We start from the raw sequence: 22,209 nt of genomic DNA, 5'->3' as shown, positions 1-22,209 counted from the left end.
CTGCGATACCGAAGGGCCTGGGTTCAAATCCCGGAGAAGGCATAGCTTTAACTGTTCATCCTTTCATAGGAGGCGATAGTGGCCCACATATTCGATGCCTCCATAATAAAGTGACTGCAACTTCTGGCCTTGTATAGACTAATGGACTGTGTTGCACTGTAACTGTTCACAATCTGCCGTTGGGGAAAAAATAATAATAATAATTGTAATACAATGATTGTTCGAATTACAATATAACTTCAAAAGCAATTAGATTTTTTGCTCAGCAGAGTAATAAGTCGTCTTTTGAATACTATAGTTCAAATCGGATGCCCATTTTGGCAAACAATCTAAATGTTTAGATAGCTCCGTGGATTTCCTTATGTGTAACATGAATACAAATCATTTTATTTTAGAAAGTTCTCTATGAGTACATCATTCTTCTTAAATGTTTCGTTGCATTCAATTAAATAAAGATCTTTTTCTGCTTTTATTAACGGGTGATGTGAACATGAGCCAGTTTCCCTTAGAAAGTCCTCCACAGAAGCATCTTTGCAGTCTTTACCGCAGTACAAATAATATAACAATCACAGGTGCATAAGAAAATTATGCTTTTATTTGTTCTCACATGAAACAATGGTGGAAAATAGTTCATGCAAGTACTTATAATTGAATAATGCATTTTAACTATTTATGGAAAAAGTGAGTTATGTTGAATAAAAGACCAGTTGGTAATATTTTTTTTTCCAATGGCAGGTACTAGCCATTTATAGACATTGATCACTACTGAGGCCGGTCATATTATTAAGGAGGCAACTAATAATTGGGCCACCGTTGTCTCCTATGAAGAGGACGAACAAATTACATTCATGCCCTATCCGAGATTCGAACCCAGACTCTTCGGTACAGCAACTAGAGTCACGAACTACTTTCCCATCTGGGCGGTAATTCATAATAAATGGATTTAGTAAAATGTTTAGTACACACAGCAATTAAGCATACTGACTGCTGATCAGAGTCATTTTTTACCAGCTAAAGCAATAGGTTGGATAAAATTATGAGACTTAGTTTAGTCCTTGATGATCCTCTTTCTGAAAAGGAAAGGATAAATGTAATTTTTATGATTTACTTTTTGTGTCATGTAAAACAAGGACAAGCTTCCCTAACAAATCCTTCGCAAAAACATCCCTTTGCACAGGCATATACTCTTTGCTTGCTTTGCCTTAATCTTGTAATTTAAATTCACATATATATTGAAGAAGATCATAAACATACATATTTGCTTACTAACGTTATGTGCATTTTGGTCTATATAAAATACTTCCTTTAAATAAATTCCAATTTATGCTGGTTTCACAATCATACATGTAAGATGATTCAGAAGACATGACAGAAAATATTAATATTTTTTATATAGGTGATTATCCCGTTGTATTATTTCAAAACTCATCATCCAAAATGCAGAAGCATTTCAGATATAATATGATTTACTGTAATTTTCAAATATCATCACGATTTCCTTGGCCTATGTCACTGGAATAAGGGGAAATTGCTTTTCCGATTAAATAATTACAATCATCTGCTGTTTAATTTTAATTACGAGGTCATTACAATTGCACTGTAATTTTTATTAGATTACATAATTACAGTTATACTGTTTATCCAATTAGATTTCACAATTAAAATGCATTTGCATAAAATGTATATGTAATTAAAAATTGTTACATTGTAATTACAAAATAATTGCATAATATTATTACAATTACTATGTGTTTTCAATTGCATTCTACAATTACATTTGCAATTAAGATCATGATATTCCTGGGCTACGTAACTGCTTTGATCAGAAAGAACTACTATCCTAATTGCATATCTATATTTACTGGAGTTACAATTACAGTGTAATTGTAATTATATTATATGTCTGCAATTAGATTATGAAATTGCAACAAATACAGAGTAACTGTAATTTAAATGAAATTACATAAATTGTAATTGTAATTTAAAAACAGCTACTTTTTAACTACAACTACTTAGTAACTGCATAATTTTATTACAATTACAATTATGATCTTGATTTCACTAGGTTAAGTAATTCCAATTATCAGAGACTATTACTTTCCTAATTACATAGTTATAATTACTTACTGCAATTGCAGTTAAAATTATGTTGTAATTAGCTAATATAATAAAAATATATTTGCAATTACAGTTTTATTGTAGTTGTGATTAGATGCAATAAAATTTATAAATGCAATTAGATTATATAATTATAATCTTTCTGATTATCATTGCATTGTAATTGTAAATAGATTTAAGAATTAAAATGCAATTACATACATTACTGTTAAAATGAAAAAATTAAAATTTTATGTTCTAATTGTAATTGCAAAGTAATTGCATAAGCTAATTACAATTGCAATGTAATTGAAATCACGTTTCAAAATATTATTGCAATCACAATTACTGTTTCTTGCAATTTTAATTGTAATTCCAATTACAATTTGCCAAACTGTATCTAAAATTTGGAGAATAATTAGGCTGGAAAATGAAAATTCTCTTTATGTACATAAACATTTAAGTTAATTATAGCTGGTATAAGCACAGAACAGCTGGAAGTTTTAAGTGAGCTATTTATTCTGAGTTGTTATTCAAAACCTAACAATAAAACCCATTTGCCCCTAGCAAATAGTTAGTTTCCTCTCATCAGTTACCTATTGCACAGAAAAATTATCACCTGTCAGTTTACGTTAAGAGCAGAGAGGGCACTCTGAGACAGGAAGCATATATGCTGCTTTGCTGTTTCGTGCCAAAATTTATGCTTACGTATATATCCTGCCATGCCCTTATGAGGACCAAAATATTTAGACGCATATATACGGCCTTGCCGCTTGGAGGGCTAAAGGCTGAAGGCAAAGATGAATTGGAATTAGGGTTGTTAACTAGAAGCAGAAAGATTTTTTGGAATGTGAAACGCCTCTAGAAAATCTTAATTCACCAATAGAAGATTATTTTTAAAAATAATTTTGGCTGAAGAAAAATGGAAAATGTAATTTTCTGACCAACAGTGCTGGGCAACAGAGGACTTCTGTGTTTCTTTTTTTCTCACATATGTTTCATGTTCCTTAACACAAAATTTTAAGGCTCTCTTAGTTTGTCCAATGTAAATTAAACCACACCGACAAGGAATGCTGTAAATAACCCCAGGAATTCATATCCGGAAAGGGGTCCTTGAGTATGGAACTCGGAATTTTATCGATGGAAGAATAAACAACCCAAAAGTTAAATTTCTGCAAAATACATGCAACTTTATAGCTAATTGATGGAAAGAAGGGAATGACAACAGAATTTTTATAATCTCCTAAAACAAGAGTGTGCCTTTTGGTGTGTTGAGATGAAATTTTTTTAACTGCTTGATTTAATAATGTTGGGTGAAAAGCCCCTGTCAATAGCTATTGCTTTTAAATAATTTAGTTCTTCATCAAGAGATAGTCTGGAGGAACAAACTTGAAGAGCACGGAAAACATAGGAATAAAATGAAGCTAACTTTTGTTTAGTCGGATGACATGATTTGAAGTGCGGTGGAAGGCAAACCAATGAAGGTTTACGGTAAACAATAGTACTAAAGTTGAATGTGTTACATGTGACCAGAATGTCGAGAAACGGAAGAGAATTGCAAGTCTCAAGTTCAAAAGTGAACTGGATAGCAAGATCAATGGAATTCATTGCTGAAAGAACTCTATTTAAATCATCTTTATTACCTTCAAACAGGGTAAAAGTATCGTCTACATAGCGGAACTATACCGGGGAATTTTTAATAATAATGCATGTAGATATCAGGCAGGCAGGATGGGACTGATGGGGCTTCCCATGCCTAATCCCTCAGTCTGCTTGTAATATTTATTTTGGAAAACAAAATGTGTTTGTTTCAAACAGAGTTGTGTGAGAGAAATTAGCTCATTAATTTCGATGCAAGAGAAATGAAATTCATGAAGTCTAGTTTGTAGACATCTTAACACACCCTCCACTGGAACATTGGTGAATAATGATTTTACATCAAAAGAAACCATAAGTAAACTTCTAGGAGAAATGTTTTAAACCTCTTTTACAAACTCTATTGAATTTTTTATGGTGTAAATGTTATTGCCTAATCGAGTTGAAAATCTAGAAACTAAATATTTAGTTAACAGATATGAGACAGTACGTAAATTTGACAAAATAGGGTAGAAAGGAATACCACTTTTATGAATTTCGGGAAGAGCATATAATCTGGCAATAAGAAGAATCTGGAAGAGCATATAATGCTATACCTGGCACAATTCGCAGAAGATGGGATAAGCAAATGTTTTAAGTTGCTTGAAAGGATTTGTGAAGATTTTATTGCAGGGTTTTTTTTTTTTTTTTTATTTCTAAATTAATATTTGTTTCGCGTGTTATTGTATCTTAGGTATATCAGTTGTTCACTCACCCATTTCAGCAAATACTGCAATTTTTACATCAGCCTCAAAAGATTCAAATGCTCGTGTTCGGGCATAATCAGGAAATTTAAGTTTGAATGCCTGTAAAAAAAATTTTCAATTATTGATATATTGCAGCCCTGAAGTCAATATCATAAAGAATAAATGTATGTAATTTTTCATAGATCATTACATCATAATGCACACTTTGCACAAATCAAATACAAAATGCTATGATCTCTACACAGACACTATCCATGCACATACATACCTGGATACAATCCATTGCTTCTTTCATCCAGCGCAGCTTATGCAAGCATTGAGCTAACCGAAAATGTGCCTTCAAATACTCTGGATTTAATTTGATAGCGGCATGGCAATCACGAATTGCAGCATAATAATCACCATCCCTAATATTAATAATAAATAAGATTATTACAGATTTGCAATTACATGCGATACACAGATTTAATATGTTTGTGCATAATACATACCCATTATAAAAGCATAATAAAAGTCGAGAGGACAAGCCTAAATAATTACATTACCTAAGGATAACAAGGAAACATTTACACAAATTTACACAGATGCTTACCATCCACGCTTGATGTATGCTGCAGCTCTATTGCCAAAAAGACATGCTCCCTTTGGATACATTATAATGCCTTTACTATACAAACCAATAGCCAGAGTATACAACTGTTTCTCAAATGCTTCATTTGCCATTTTTTTCAGCTTTTCAATATCAGGAGGTAAAGATTGAGAACTGAAATAAAAGGGTAGTTTTACTGCCTATAAATTATTTATTGTAGCTGTTCTTTTCAATATTCAAAAATTGTCATTAAAAAATTATAAAAGTATAAAAAATTGAAATATGCACTCTATTTGAGATTCTTATTGAATAATTATTTTTATTTAAATATAAGGAAAAAAATAGGAGAGAAGATAAATGTAAAAATTAATGAAATTGCATCAAGAACCATTTAATGATAAACAGTAAAATATGCTTTAATGATAAAATGTAGAAGTTGCCAAAACAAATTCCACACAAAAGAATTTCAAAAAGTCTTGAATAAATTAAAGCCACTGCAAATAAAAGGCCTTACTTGACAATAAGCCAATCATCTTTATATTTTATAATGGGAACTGTAACACACACAGCAACATGCATGTGGTATTATCTCAGCTAACATCTGCAAGCATGTTTAGATACTTTTTTGGTATGTAGCCATTCAAGCAGTAGCTTTTAGCACATTATTAATAAACGGCATATGAAAAAGAAAAATATGAAAATTCTGCTCCAAATGGGGTAAAATCAATAATGGGAAGATGAAAATATTGAATGATGGTGAAAGAATTGGATATTTAATTGTGAAACTGCTAGAACCATTGCCACCAAGGAGTTAGGCACACAGAAAATTTGTGCACTGTTTCTCCCTCACCACATATTGAAGAACAAAAGCAATAGAAAATAGAATTATGTGTCAGCTTCCTCAGCATGGTATATAGCTGTTATTACAGTCCATCGTAACTGAAAATGAAAAATGGTGCTTCCAATACAATCGAGAAACTAGATACAAAAGCAAGGAAAACCAAATAAAATTAAATTGAATTACTGAATAACAAAATTAAATTGAAATGCAGTTTGATCAAGTAAACAGAAATTATTCATATCGATGTAATCTTTAGTTCAAGGAATTTCATTTACTTTGAATTTTGATTTACAGCTTCATTCATGTTACTTGATGCTTGGAAAAACAATCAAATTCATTTTCATGGAATGAGAATGATTGTTTATGCCAATTAAAAAACAGTTTACTAATTTCAAACAATACATACTCTATATTTGAAAATAATATATTTTAAAATACATAGCAAAAATTTAATTATCATTACCACTTCTTAGAATAATCCGATTGTTCTGGTAGAGATGAAGATGCAGATACATCTTGACAAAAGCGAGACGCATACACTCCATTTGTTGTCATACCATTAGTTGTACCGTTTTTAGGAGATGCACCCTCATCTGAATGGCAGAATTTATCTGAAAAATAATAGAAAAAGTACACTTTGGAAGTATACGCGATTAATGCTGGATATGCATGTAATTAATAATAATGCACTCTTTGTCCACATTCCAGATTTAAGAGCAGAGGGTTGAAAATTCAGTACCATTATCATTCAAATACATGTTTGTAGCAATAAAAAGCATAGTACAAAGTAAACATTTATATTTTTGCACAACACTCACACCTTATGAAACTTTGCATCACTCGAAACAGATCACCAGCATCTTCATATCACTGCTGAGTTTTATGTCTCAAGTATGCCATCGCCTTTGTATGGTGGCAAGGGGATCTGGCTGTCATAGAATCTTCAAGATGGCATGGATGTCTGTAAATGTACAGTTTGAATCCCAGAGAAAGCATGAATGATTTCATGTGTATAGAGCCTTTTGGTCATATGTGGAGGCATTCAAAATAATGTTGAGCCCAAAAGTCCTCTCAAGGGGTTGGTGGTAGGGGAAGATAGATAGAAGATCCTGTTTTATCCCCTTGGATATCTACCATAAAAAACTGGATTCACACAATACCCCCTGTGGTGCACCCTGGACAATATTCTCAGTGATGAGACAGCTAAATGGTTGGTTGTTTGATTGGTTAGATTTTTCGGCACACAACCTGAAAGGTTATGTCTGCCAGATATGTGCCAAATACTTCCAAACACAATTTTAGAAACAGAACACACAAAATCAGATGGAGACAACTAAATAGCTGATGGGTTTGGCCCATTCCAAACGAGTACATCTAAGTTACAAGTGTCTAGGCATTTGAAATATCAGTATTTATAGTAAAAAATATTTCTACTGTTACTAAACTATATATCTAGGGATATCTCTCCCTAGATATGTATATATCTAGGGAGGATATTGTGCAATGTAATAAAACATAACACAGTACTATATTGCAATATGTTTATATTAGCTGAATGAGCATCATAATGCATAAACATTGTTTGTACTGTATCATATTTCTTGTCAAAAAAGGGAAGCAGCTACTGAAATAATTCGCGGTTTCTATGACAAATACAGATACTCAAGTTGTTTATCTAAATTCTCTAAAATTACTTACTTTGTAGTGCTGATAGCAGAACATAAGTGATCTTATAATGCATGAGATAAGTTTCTTAATTGCATCAAACTGCTATAAAAGTACTGCTTTAAACATAAAAGCAAACAAGTTGATATACATTAAGCAAAAGCTACATAATAATTTACTCTAAGCATATACCTTTTTTCAACATGATTATCTTGTCTATATTTAATGACTTTAGTTTAAATATAAGATAAACTAGTAATTTCTAAAACATTACTACAGGAAATTCTAAATCTTTTAATGTGTGTAAAACAACAAAAACTTCAACACATGATTACAAAATGGAAAATTATTATTCACACCAAATGAACTCATATTAGCTAAACAAAAAACCACGGCTATACTATAATCAACACAAAAATGCATGAAAAATTATGAAACCTGTCAGCTATTAAGGGAAAAAAACATTGAATAGCAACTAATTTTAAAGGAGGCACAAGAAAGTAATTAACAGCTTTGTTTGAAACAAAATGTATAGTACTAACCAAAATTCATTGTCAACCGTGTTTAGTGTATGCTAGATGCCCTGAGCACGCAGATGATGCAACACTCTTGCAGTCAATTTTTAGAGAGTCAAATAAAGCACATAATGAGAAGTGCAAAGGGTGGTCACCAGTCGTTACCTTGTAGGATGAACACAACTTCACATTTAAGAGAATTCTTGCTTCATTTTTACGAAACTCTGCAGCCTATCATGGAGCGTCAGGCAGATATCCAAACATGAAGCAAAGAGCATCAGTTCAGCGCCAATATTTCTGCAGAAATATCATGACGACAGCAACAACTTTCTAGACTATATCATCACTAACATTAAAACATGGATTGTACACTTTACTCCAGATATCAAGCAATATATTGGCATCGTAATAGATTTCCAACAAGATGAAACTTAAGTAGATCATTTTGGCATGGAAAGTGATATGAACTGTATTCTGCGGCAGAGGAATGTTCTGTTCATTATTAAGTGCCTAACCAATGGAGAGAGCATGAACATTGAATCTTACTCTCAAATATTGTGATAACTGCAATGGGCTATTAAACAAAATGGCATTGTGTTTTGTCTTGTTGCATCAGCATTACATGGCAGAATTCTAAGGATTCACAGGGATCTAAAAATTTATGCCATGATATGACAGATGTGTTAATTGCGATGGAGTTTATGTTAAAATGTAACTGAACAATTGCTGTATTTGCTGGAATACATCTTTCCACAAAACTATGCTATAAAAGGTCTCAGTGTCACCCTTTCATACATCATCAAACTTGGCATGAAACCTCCGAATTACAGCCAAAACATTGGCGCACTGTTAGCCAAGAACAGCCTAAAATTGGATTCAAATAATGACGACTTACCACATATATGACATGAAATACGATACTCCTTTCCATAAAAAGTCCGTCACAAAGAGTTTCCCTTCTTAGGTACACAGCCCTCATGTGCTTTGCTTTAATTTGTTAAACAATAACAACAACAAAATAGCAGCTGTAACACACTTGGTGATCGAAGTTCGAAGAGACATAAAACAAAGCACAAGAGACACAAATGCATCAGACTTTTAGATGTGTCGAAGAATTATCCCACGTTACTGTGAAATACCAATAGTTCTCTAGTGGTTCTTTCATCTATGAAAAGAATTTGAAAGAATTAAGTGGACATGGCACAGGAGAAAAGAATTCTCTGATTAAAAAGAGTTCAAGGGGATTTTACAAGATGGTTAAAAGTTTTATATTACATACATATAAAGGGTTGAAAGAAAAGTTCATATGCACCCATTTCATTTCAGAAGGAAAAATCGCTAATAACAATATATCTAGAAAGGTAAGAATGTCAAACTGAAAAGAAGTGATTATAGTGTTTCCTAACAAAAAATTAGAGGTTGCCAAATCATTCTCTGTAATCAAGGAAGACAAAAGCAAATACCCAGTTACAAAGTTGTATAGCATCATCTAACTACTGTGAACTGGCACACAGAAATACAACAATATGCAATAATGACCAGCTACATATCACTGTATATAAATCAATTACAGAATTGTGTTTAGAGAAATTGATACAGTTTAGTTAACTTGTTGAAAAAATACTGTACAGTACAAAGTCAGAGATCCGGATGTCCAATATCCAGAATGATATAAAATCTGGACAACAAAGCAATCGCCAAATTTTTATTTATTAATTAATTTATTTATTTAGTGTATGTGTGCTTTATGCATAAACATCTGACCCCTCCCTCCCCCGCACATGTGTAGAGTCCCGATTCTTAATTTCACTTCGGCACTAAATACACTGGTGTACAAAACTTTAGCAACAATATAAATTTTAATCAGATAGCCACGAAATTGCAAAAAAGAGGTTCTTGCGATGAGTACAATGAACACACAATTCAGTAGAAAGTCCATACGTATGCAAATGTCAAGAACAAAACGTCACAGGCGACATGAGTGTATGCAAAACACGTGCGGTCAGCAGGCTGACGTCTACAATAAAAGAAAGGACGTAGACGCAATTAAAGACATTCACTGCAAGTACAAGTGAGTTCTTTCGTGAAATATGGTTAGAAGAAATCACCTGGATGACTTCACACCTGGAAGAATGATGGAAAAGCTGGAGAAGAGGCGTAATATGACCAGTGTAGCTGAAGAGTTTGGGATGAACAAAAGCGTCGTTTTGCACGCTTGGAAAACCTTCCAAATCATAAGTACAGCTGTTAGAAAGGTTGGTGGTGGCCGTCCCAGGAAAACAACTGCAGTGGATGACCGATATATCGTCCTGCAGGTAAAAAGAGCCCAAAACCAGTCAGCAAGCACCATAGCTCAACAACTGTATACAGTAACGAGGCGACAAGTGTTGCGGTTTATCGTGTCCAGACGCCTTCACAAAGTAGCCTATTCGCCCGCCATCCTTTATGCTGCATCCCTTTTAAAGTTCGCCATCGACGACACCGTTCAGAATGGTGCAAGGAGCATGAAAACTGCGCATTTGGAGAGAGGTTGGTTTCATCCCAGTAATGGTTTCATTCCAGGATCCCAGGATAGTTTCATTCCAGTAACATCATGGAAAGAGACGGTTATGGTGGTCCTGGAGATTTTGTCTGGGGAGGCATTATGCTGAACGGGTGCACAGAGCTCCCTATTTACGACAGAGTTTCTGTAACCGGAGATCGCTATTGTCAGGAGGTGATCCTTCCCCATAAGCGTCTGTTCTATGGTGCCATCGGAGCAGACTGATTTTATGGATGACAATGCACGGCTAACAACGGACTCTTGCTGTTCAGAAGCTAGCAAAAAGTGAAGATATCACTCGAAAGGATTGGTCAGCATACTCCCCTTATTTAAATCCAATAGAACATGTGTGGAATGCTTTGGGGAGATGGCTTGCGGCCAGATTACCTTCTCCGGGAACACCAAACTGAAACAGTGATTGAAGAATGGACACCCTTACCTCAAGATCTGTCAAGACAGTCTGGTGCTGAGTATGGAGAGATGGTGCGAAGCAACCATTGCAGTAATGGGAGGGCATATCCCATGCTAAGGAATATCTGCTTGTTGTTCTTCCTCTTGTACAGACAGTCATGTGTAACGATACTATGAGTTCAATAAAGCCTTTTTTGTTTGATTCCATACTGTATGCATTGTATTCATTTTTGTGCACCCATGGTTTTACCATCATTAAAGATACAAACTGCTGTCTCACATTTCTGAATTTCATGTCTCTCATATTTCTCGTGGAGTTATGGCAAAAAGAACACCTGTTGCTTAAGTTTTGCACACCAGTGTAAAATACCTCGTTATTGAAGAATCATTCATTTTAGCATAAATTTGTTTAACTTCGCTCTGTAGGTGCGTGTCTGCTTGGCATACATCTCAAACCGAAACATTCTACATAGATACATCGTTGATTTTCCACCTACTAATATTTTATATCCCTGGCGAAAACCTGGCAAATCATTTATTACATTTTGCTTTCATCACCGCATGTTTGTCAACAGATGACAACTTGAGTTATGACTCATGTAGGGACGCCTAAACAATTTTTTTATATTAGCAATTAAATAACAAAGAGTATAATAACCTTTTATGTTCATATTACATTTGGCAGTGATTACACATAATGCGCTAAAAACTATTGACAGAGAAAATTTAACAAACATTTCTTTCCATACGCTAAAAATAAATTTTGTTAATGATACTCGTAGGCTAAAAGATTACATTTAGTGCTATTTGAATTAAGCGGCCACACCGAGCGGCAGAATTTAGAGAAGACAAAGGGAGGTGCTTGGTAGCATGAATTTAGGACCCGCAGAGACTGCATCAGGCAGTAAGATTTCTAGTGCCGGTCCTCAATAATCCTCAAGTATATGTATATGTAGTATTTTATGGACTCAGATAAGCCTTAAGCATGTGCAAGCAATAGGCATAAGCATAATAAATAGCTAATACAAATTCAGGCTTAATTGTCTCTGCACGATAGAAGCAAAAAATTTAGCAGAACAACTTATCTGTAATCACCAATCTCATGATACATAGCCAAATATGTATAGTGAACTATAGCTAAATTTTATGATGATAGCCATGAATCTGAAGGTTTCGGACATCGCAAATTTGAGGAAATTTGTGCAAATTTGTGGATAATGTGAAGAAGCGATAATATATGAAGATGATATAAAAGAAGTTTTTCATTGTGATGACAATGCTCCTCAATCATCCAGAAAATACCGCTACCGGTAGTGAAGAAAGTGCCAGAGAGTTTACTGAAAGCAAAAAAAATTTCGATTGACAAATTAGTCGAAATTTTCGACATTGCAATTACAGGATTTCAACAACGGAACTTTGTAACTGAACAAGAAATTTTGGTTTAATCCTAGTACACAGTACACACAAGATTTGCCGACATTATTATGAGCTATAAAAGCAACATTTATGATGAGCAGTAAGCGGGTCATTTTGGTGTGGGGTGACAGTTTTCAAAATTGCATCAAAGCGGTACCGTATACTAGGATTTTACCAAAATTCTGTCTGTCTACAGAGTTAATGGGAAAGTATTAGTACAAAAAATGAAGCAACTTAAAGAACTTGAAAGAAATATTTAATAAAGTAAATAAATAAATATTAAGCTATTTTCATAAATTTTGATACCCTTTAAATAATAAATGCTTCATTACTTCATAATTCACGAGTCTGTGTTTTTAATTTTATTATTACTACATGCCATCTTACTAGATTTAAACTGATGATCTAATATCCAGAAAAAAACCCAAATCCAAAATCGCGGAAGTCCCGACGAGCTCGGACTTTGTACCGTAATGTACACTACAGATGCTTTTGAAGGATTAGATAATTATTCTCTTAAACTTTCCATAAAAAATTTCACAATTAGCTTAACATAAAATGCAAATATATAATTATCACATAGACATCCATAATGAGCAACACACTCACAGATCCTCAATCTTGGAGTGACATCAACTCACTCCAAGATTTTTTTTATATAAAAAATTTATCTCACATATTCATATACATTCTGAAGATAATAAGAAACATACCTAGGAGTATAAAAAAGAAAGTGAGATTGTATACACTGTTGAAAGTAGCATGAAAATATAGTTAAAATGCTACCATGTTTCTTCAGTTTTAAGATGAGTTATAAAATTAGCTGTAAACGGAATGAGTCTTAGATTGACAACTCCTCTCACAACCAAGATGTGCTGAATTGGTAGTGATTCCTAGTACCACAATAAACTAACTGAAAACACTCAACTTTTATAGATCACAAATAAATTAATTACCTGAGAAAGGTGAATGAATCCTGGCTATTAACTGATGATATTCCGATGACACCTTTCAAAAGAATATATGAGGTATAGCATCAAAATTAAAATGGATATCAATGGCTTAGTAGCTGATCACAAAAAGGAACAGTGTGGCATCATTTAAAAAATGCTGTGTCATCATACTCTGAATGCCTTAGAAAACTTAAAGAAATAAAGAATTCTTTTTAGTTCTTTACATACAGAAGTTAAGTAAGTATTCAAGCTGTTTAAGTTGTCAAATTGTGAACCACTTAGTTTTTGAAGTCTGTTATAACATCTCACAGTTTTAGCCTCAAGGTTAACCATTACTTTCTACAGTCAGTACAAATTAACTTAGTGGATGTTTGAAGTATTTTTATTTAGCTGTAGTCCAATTCACCTCATTTAGTGGCTTCAGTAAATTTCAGACGCAGAAAGGAGTGTTACTTCATAATAAAATTTTCTACAAATTATGAAATGAACTTTTTTCATTTCAGATAGCAAACCATTATAGCATTAGAAAAACATGACAGAAAGTGATGAATGGTTGAAGATATGAATAATGCAGTGCAAAGCAATTTTCATTAGTTAGATGGGATATTTGACTGCTTCAGATCAGTTTAACATAGCACAACTGCCTCTAGAAATTTTATAAAATTAAACTTTAGGAAATTAAAAAAAAAACCTCTTCAATATGAAATAAGTAAACAGAATGGAAATATTAAAATATATTTATTATATTCCCATGGAAAATGGCATGATACCCATAAACTAAATTTTAATTGTATTTTAGTAATATTTTATGTTTCTAATCAATGCAAATTATTCATTAATGAACAAGATATCCAATGGTATTCAATCGCCCTAATTTCTGACTGATGGTCAATTTTAAATTTTAGCCCATTCCATGTCACATTTCCTTACCTGTTAATTAAAAGGCACTGTTGTTTCTAGCATAGATAAAAAATATTCATGAGATATACACTGCTTGATGCTGAATGCATCCCACCAATAAAGATGCATATTAAATGCAGTAAATAAATACAAATAGAAAAGGATTTGTTTTGATTTTATTTTTAGCCATGCACAGTGTTTAGAAGGAAATAATGTAGCACAATATGAACACCTCAGTATGAGATCTGAAAATATCCCCTATACTTCTCCCTGCAAAAGCATGTTTCAAAGCTTTAGCTTGGGACCCTGAGACGTTACTGGCTGTGGATTAACATCATTTGCACATTATCAGGGGAAAAATCCACCCTAACATTTTCATACTTGGAACACTTTCATACTTTTCAGATGCAGCTATTTCTATGATCAGTCACGTACTTTACCGTTACAATTTATTTACCTGATTTTCTTGCAGTCAACAGTTCTCAAACTGTGGTTAATGATATTGAAATTATGAGCTGTATCTTGCAGCCGAAAGGCATTTAAAAAATAACATGTAAACATGTTATACATATATTCCATTAAACATAAAAAAACTTCAGGTCACAGATACTGCTAAAATTATTATGAACATATAATTTTTACAATTACCTGAATTTTTACATAAACTGCTAGTTCCCTTACTAGCAAAAGAGAAGTCATTAGTATCAAATGACACGTGTTTCCTCTTTGAAAGAATATTAAATAAATATATTTGCTCCCCTCCTAGGTTTGCCAGCAATTCATTGCCATCTGGACTAAAAGCCACATACGTTGAAGTTAAAGTCCTGTATCGTTTTTTGAAATCATCCTGTTTCAAAGGCAAATGTCCTGAAATTAAATTTTAACACTTTTCTTTTGAAACAGTAAATGAAATATAAAAAAAAAAGTATTGATGTTCTTATGGAAATGTCAGTATTATTACCATAAATTTAGATATATCAAAATCTGTCTCTATTTGCAGCCACAAAATCTGTAATATTCATGCATTGTTTCATCAAATTTGAAATATTACTAAGAGTTCATTTTAGAAAAATTAAATATAAATATGATCAGGTATGCACAAAGTACACTAAGCTAAAAAAATGTAACAAGTTTAAAAATAACACTCATTACAAATAATGATCTAATCATTTCTAGCAATAAAAAGCAAAAACAAGAAATATCTGCATAGAAGTAAACATAATCTGAATAGTATACTGGAAGAAGCTGAGCTTCTTGATTCACTAACTGCATTTTCAGATGTCAGCAAAAATAAATAGAGTAAGTTTATACTATTCTGTCAAAGTTCAATTACACATACATATATGCAGTTCAGGGAATGTAGTGAAGATGCTATCATCTTCTCAACATCCATGAAATACTTACCATGAAGCTTATAATACTACCTCTAAATTTAGAAAACAGATATTTAGAGAAACATACCAAATACATAGATCCAAGTCAGCAAATCAATGATACTGGACATTTCTGAACTGCAAGAATCATATAAATATCATACAATCTTGTGAAATTAGACCCTCATAGCATGTACATTTAGATATTCATTTTCATTACTTACAAGAAGGAATACAGTGCAATGAAAGTCTGATAATCCAGAACTTCAGTGACGGTGGATTATAAAACATCCCTAATTATAAAACTAAAACTGTATAATACCAAAAAATCAAAATAGTGCCATTTTCTTCAGCTGTGATTAATAAATTGTCCAAGAGAATACTTCAGCAGAACAGTTTTCAGTAGTTCAGAGTGGTTAGTCATTTGAATCATCACTTTTTCACCTTTGATAAAATTTAGTCTATGATATTTGTCCACAATTTTTGGTAAACTCTTTTTAACACTGTGTTGTTTACATGTTTCGAAAGCAATAGCAACAATGAAAATTGCATCTTTTATACTGAATTCAACTAAGAAGTCCTTTACGCTTGTTTGCAATCAGAGTTACATAAATTTCATAGAAATGAACTTCTATACTTAAATTTCAAGTTTCAAATAATTTCTTGATTCATAGTATCTCATTTCTGATAATTTTTTTAAGTTATGTGCTGCAATTTTATCTCTTTATCAATGTTTTTGCAAGTTTTGAAAACATTGTAAGTAATAGGCAGTGTAAAAGTTTATTAACTATGATTTTTAAACAGGAGATTAAATGAAAATGGCAGAAGAGCACGAAGTAATGCATGTTCCTTTTCATATATTGCTAAATGAAGTTCTAGTAATGCCATCTTATAGGAGAGTTAGGAGTGAAAGGGATGCCAGATTATTTTTTACAACAAGCGATTGGATTCTAAATTACCGGAATTTTACTGTGTTAATGCACATCAGTGTTCAACATTAAGAATTGATATATGTATGGAAGAGCCCAAAATATATCTCAAGCAATTCCCAAAATAGCATAACACTAGACTAAAATATAACAGCAATATCAACCAGAGCTGCGTCAAGATGAGAAAATGATTTCTGATAAAAGTTGCAGTTAATTGATTGTTGTTGGAGATATCATGTCATAAAAAGCATCACAATTAATCAGAACAAAGAGCCTCAAATTGCTCCAAACTTGTAGACAGTTGAAACTTTTACTGCATTATTCTTTTTAGGTACATTTATTATATATGATAATCCAAGCATGGCATGCTACCCAATTTGAAAGTACTTCCTGCCAAATTTTCATAAAGAAATGACATGGTTTCATGCATATAAATTTTGTCACATATATTTCCATATAATACATTATGCAAGAAATGGCACATATTTATAAATGCATTTTCTTACATATGATTTATCATAATTTATACATTGCAAGGTATTCTGCAGTAAATGACAGTTCTTTCATTTATTATTTTATTTTTTCTAATGAATCAAAACTCAAAATTGCTTACCAATGACAGATCTTATAAAAAGATATTTCTGCCATTTGAAATACTCTACAGGCTCTTGGAAACAATACTATGAGCAATCCCAAACTCCCCCCCTATACTCGGGCCTTCTTCCAATTTCCCTGTGATGCAAACTCACATAAAATTATCGAAATTATGTCTCTTGAATTGCCTTACACCACCCATGTGTAACCTTCTGACACTTTTTCTCTAAGACTTGTATTATATGTGCACATGCCCTACTGTACCAGTCCCAAGTGTATCTCCTGAATTGGTCTTTTAGTCCATTTTGTGCCTTGTTTCACTCTTAATTTTATGATTTCTCTGTATTGTCTTTAATTTTTATATACAAGTATATTTTGTGATTTACTGGGGGTAACATGTTTTAATTTATAATTTTCTCAAAAATAGTATGCCAAAAGAAAACACTTTTCACACAAGTAATTTAAAAGTTTTCAAATGCTAAAACTATGTCATCAATATTCTCGTTAAGTCTTATTTTTTAGACTTGCGATATAATAATCAAACAAAAAATTCAGTGACCTAGAAGTATTTTTAATTTTTAAGTTACACAAATAGTGTTATGAGTTGGCTATGTGCAAATACTGAAGTCAACCAGCATTTTTTTGACATTAATTCTATAAGATTCTGTGAATGTAGGTGATTGGGAAAACATTGGGGTCAGCAATGGATATCTATCCTGAACTTACTTTCTAGGGTTTCAGTTAATTACGAGGTGCACATCTAATAGATCCCTCCCCCACATCAGCAACAGTGACAAGACTGTGGATTCTCTGACAAAGGCTGCTGCTTTACAGACTCCGTAGTTAGATATGCTTTGCACGTATAGTGACACGTTCTCAGAGCATAAGAAATCACTTAAGGATCTCTGGAATGCCCCTCCAGTACATGACTAATACTCAAGAGTTCACCCTGCTGGTGCCATACTTTTGGGGTGCCACAAAAGCCAGCAGACATACATATCATACTTTGCCAGTGCGCACTTGAGGAGCCTCTCCCATAAACAATGGCAAAAAGCTTTTAAAACCTGCACCAAGTGCAGAGATGCTAAGGCATCACCTGATCATATTTTATTTCACCTTGGACATGTTTTTTTTAAGCATCTTCTCTTTTTAGACTTTTTGGAGATATTTAGACTCATGCGTTTGGCCTTAGCAAACTAAACCACTTTGAGATTAGAAACAACAACAATAATGAATTTAATAGCTTTTGTACCTTAAAAGTACTCCCATACTATATAAATACAATAATATCACATTTTGCATAATGCTTTTCTTCACATCAACTAAAAATTCAAAATCAGAAGCATGCAAGAATTGATTTTCTATGTAATTCAGAAATATTACAGCAATATATTTACTGAAGAATTTTATATCAAATTAACTAATGCACTATAAAATGTGATTTTATAAAATGAATGCATAGTTTACAACTTGGTATAAGCATCTATATGAACTTGTCATTACAGTACTTACAATACTACTTGAAATATAAAATTACATTTCAACAATATAGTCAAAAAATTTTTGCCTTCAGATATCTACACTAGAATTTAAGGTAAGAATACAGAATGTAAAATAAATTATAAAAAAAAATAAATAAAAGATAAATTTGATTTGATGCTATGAATGGATAATAAAAAAATGACTGAAATCACAACTGGGACCGATCATAATGCATGTTTCAGCACTTTTATCAGTTTAAATAATAAACTAAGCAAATCTCACAACTTACCTGCAACAAAGTAAGAAACGCAGCCTGGAGGCAAATTATCCTCTCCTGGCTCCACTGGATCACCTACATATGATGAATCCCATGGAGACCCTGAAGAAGGTTGTTCTCTGGGATACTAAAAGAAAATTCTCATCAACATATTTAAAAATACATAACATTCTATTAACATACAAAATATATTTTTATCACATATATTTATTTTTGCAGAAGCGACAATGCAAAATAAAATTTTGCCTCATAAAGAAATTTTAAAGAAATATAAAAGTTCTATATAAATATGCACTACACCCATGTTAATAACACAGTCAAAAGTCTTTAATCCGGACTCGTCGGGACTTCGGCGATTCTGGATCATCAGTTTAAATCTGGTAAGGTGGCATGCAGAAATTATAAAATTAAAAATATGAAACCATAATTTACGAAATAAAGAGCAATTATGATCTAAAGGGTCTCAAAATTTACAAAAAAAAAAAAAAAAGCTTAACATTTATTTGTTCACTTTATTAAACATTTCTTTCAATGTAAGTTGTTTAAGTTGCTTCGTTTTATGTGCTAATACTTCCTCTCTAATTCTATAAACAGATATCATTTCTTGTTCAGTTACAAAGTTCCGCTGTTCAAGTCCTATAATTGCTGTGTCGAGAATACCGACTAATTTGTCAATCGAAATTTTTTTGTTTTCAATAACCTCTCTGTCGCTTTCTTCACTATCGGACGCAGTACATCGAAACATGCTTTCGCTTTGTAGATGCTTTGGAAGCTCCAGAATCGGAAACTCTTTTTGACATAATCGAAAGTTCAAGCTTATTTTTTATAAAATTGCTTTAACAGTCTGCAAAAAATAATACGCTGGATCCAATCAGAAGATTAAGGAACAACGGAATCTGCAACATTAACTGAAATAGATAATTAGATAATTTTAGCCTAGCTTATACCGTCCGTTATACATTAAACATGGATGCATAAACGCATTATGCGCATGCGTAAATGCGTATGTGCATGCGTAAAGGTATTATGCGTTTGCATAAATGCATTATGCGTTTATACATGCGCAGAAAGTTTGTAGCTTTGAGATCCGGATTATAGATCATTCCGTATTATGGACGTCCGGATTAAAGACTTTTGACTGTATATGATAATTTTTTCCCTCTGAATCATACAGTTTTTTTAAGTTTTTTTAAATATGTAAATTTTGTATTAACTTACCTTATTTTATATTTGGCTTTCCTCTTACACTAATTCAGAAGTCAAACAACAAAAATCAGTGTTATATTTACAAAATTTTCGCAGGACTAGTTTTGATGGTTTTACCGAACCACCATCCTCAGCTGCAAAACCGCAAATGAACAAGATAGGAAATAACGATTAGATAAGATAAGAAAGCCTGGACAAGAATAAGCAAGTGGTGCCATCTATTGTGAAACCAGAACTAAAACATTATTTCTTTAAAGGCCGAAGGCAAAGTTGGATTGTTATTAGGATCGTTAACTAGAACAGAAAGATTTTTATGAATGTGAAATACCTTTAGAAAATCCAGTTCTCCAATGGAAGATGGAACCATTGGAGAACTCCATCTTCCATTGGAGAACTGGCATGCGCACACGCATGTTCTCAGCCGTAACGGTCTTACGTGCACGAGTCAATGCGACGCATGCGCAGAAAGTTTGTAGCTTTGAGGTCCGGATTAGAGATCATTCTGGATTATGGTTGTCCGAATTAACGACTTTTGACTGTATATCTTCCTTTAAGTGCATTTATTTTTGTGACTGTTATGGCAGCTAAATGCCTTTAAGCAGAGAATTTTGAATGTATTGACCACTATTTTATCTCAATACAATCTGTTTGAGCATGTCTAAAATGTGCCCAGTAAGTCAACTGAACTCTGGTAATCTGACCTCTGTTCATTTCTTGGTAAATAGGTTGGTTGCATAAGGTTTCCATTCTTTGTTCTGTGTCATAATGTTTCCAGTCTTTGTTCTGTGTGGCAGCTTCCCATAGGAAGTGTTGCACAAAAGTATCCTTTCCATGGGTACTTATAACTTCTTCAGTTTTTAATTTTTGTTTTTCAATGCTAAGAGTATATCCTTTTTGTTTTGTCTAGCAGTTCCAACCACATCTGTTTAATAAGTCAAAAGGACATCACAAAATTCTTGTGAAGTATAATAATTATCTCAGGTGATGAAGTAACCTTGTTTCAATAATGGCATCATCAGAGTCATAACAACTTGTGAAGGTACCGAGAGAGATCGGAATTTAGGATGAAACAAAGTACCTTTCCCGGTAAATAACCATACATAAATGGAACTAGATTCACTTACCATGTATGCTTTGATACCAAATTTTGCTTTTTTCGAGGGTATGTATTGACACCAGGATAAACATCCTTTGTACAACATCAGCGTTTCATTTATGGTAATATCACTTTTCGGAGTAATTGTTTTTTGATATACTTTATTCAGATGCTCACAGATGGGCCAAATTTTGTAGAGTTTCGGGTTAGCATGATTTTCTGGATCAAAAGAATCATTGTGCACAAAAGGCACGTATTTTTTTTATTTCACAGTATCGATTATACGACATAATCTTACGCAAAAAAGGAGTTTCTACTGTTGTTTTTTTAGTCCAATAAATACTTTCTTCAGTTTTTTTTTTTTTAAATCCCTTGTAAAACTGAAAGCGTAAGGAACAAATGTGTGCCGATACAGGTTTCCATTCTCTTCTACCTTTCAGTTTTTCCCCCCTATAACATTTCCAACCAAAATTAAAAATTTATTTAACCTTACAGAGCAATTACAAAACAAAAATATGTTAACAAAACCACATCTGAAAAAATAGCAGTAGTAAATATCCTTGCAACTGGGCCCAAAAGATTATTATCTACTCACATCACACTGAATTTTGTCACAATGTAATTTGCCATTTAAATAAATTATTAAAGCATACTGATTATTGCACTAAGTGGACTTTTCTATATACACCAACTGAGAAGATTTTTAAACTGATGCTGAAATAACTCTCATGACATTAAAAAATGACAAGTTTAACCTCATTTAAAAGGAAGTAAAAATGCCCCGCCCCCAAAAAATTGCTTTACTGTATTGGGCTTTGTATGGGATGTACAAGAGGACACTATCAGTGCTGATATGATATTGCTCCGTTTTTCTTTCTTCTGACACCAGTTGTTACGTTTTCTTTTCCTTCACATTCGTACAGATTTGGAGTGAATAATGACGACACTACTTGATGAAGTATCGAAACACAGTTTATTAGC

At 32.8% G+C, this 22,209-nt stretch overlaps 1 protein-coding gene across 2 annotated transcripts in view; it reads right to left on the bottom strand.

Annotated features, from left to right (window-relative positions):
* adp (WD and tetratricopeptide repeats 1) overlaps positions 1-22,209 on the bottom strand; it is a 159,379-nt gene that overhangs the window by 84,069 nt on the left and 53,101 nt on the right. For both annotated transcript variants that reach the window (XM_085807293.1, XM_085807292.1), the window contains exons 8-13: positions 18,939-19,053; positions 14,920-15,138; positions 6,333-6,480; positions 5,032-5,202; positions 4,708-4,846; positions 4,448-4,538 (exon numbers count right to left, since the gene is read on the bottom strand). In XM_085807293.1, the coding sequence (XP_085663419.1) occupies positions 4,448-4,538; positions 4,708-4,846; positions 5,032-5,202; positions 6,333-6,480; positions 14,920-15,138; positions 18,939-19,053 (883 nt within the window). The remainder of the gene's footprint in view (positions 1-4,447; positions 4,539-4,707; positions 4,847-5,031; positions 5,203-6,332; positions 6,481-14,919; positions 15,139-18,938; positions 19,054-22,209) is intronic.

Source organism: Stegodyphus dumicola, chromosome X1, assembly GCF_044657685.1.
Source record: "Stegodyphus dumicola isolate Sdum_Otavi_A_Nest chromosome X1, ASM4465768v1".
In the NCBI taxonomy this organism is placed as follows: Eukaryota; Metazoa; Arthropoda; class Arachnida; order Araneae; family Eresidae; genus Stegodyphus; species Stegodyphus dumicola.
Note: the sequence above shows the minus strand (reverse complement) of the source record. Positions and strands in the feature narration are given on the sequence as shown.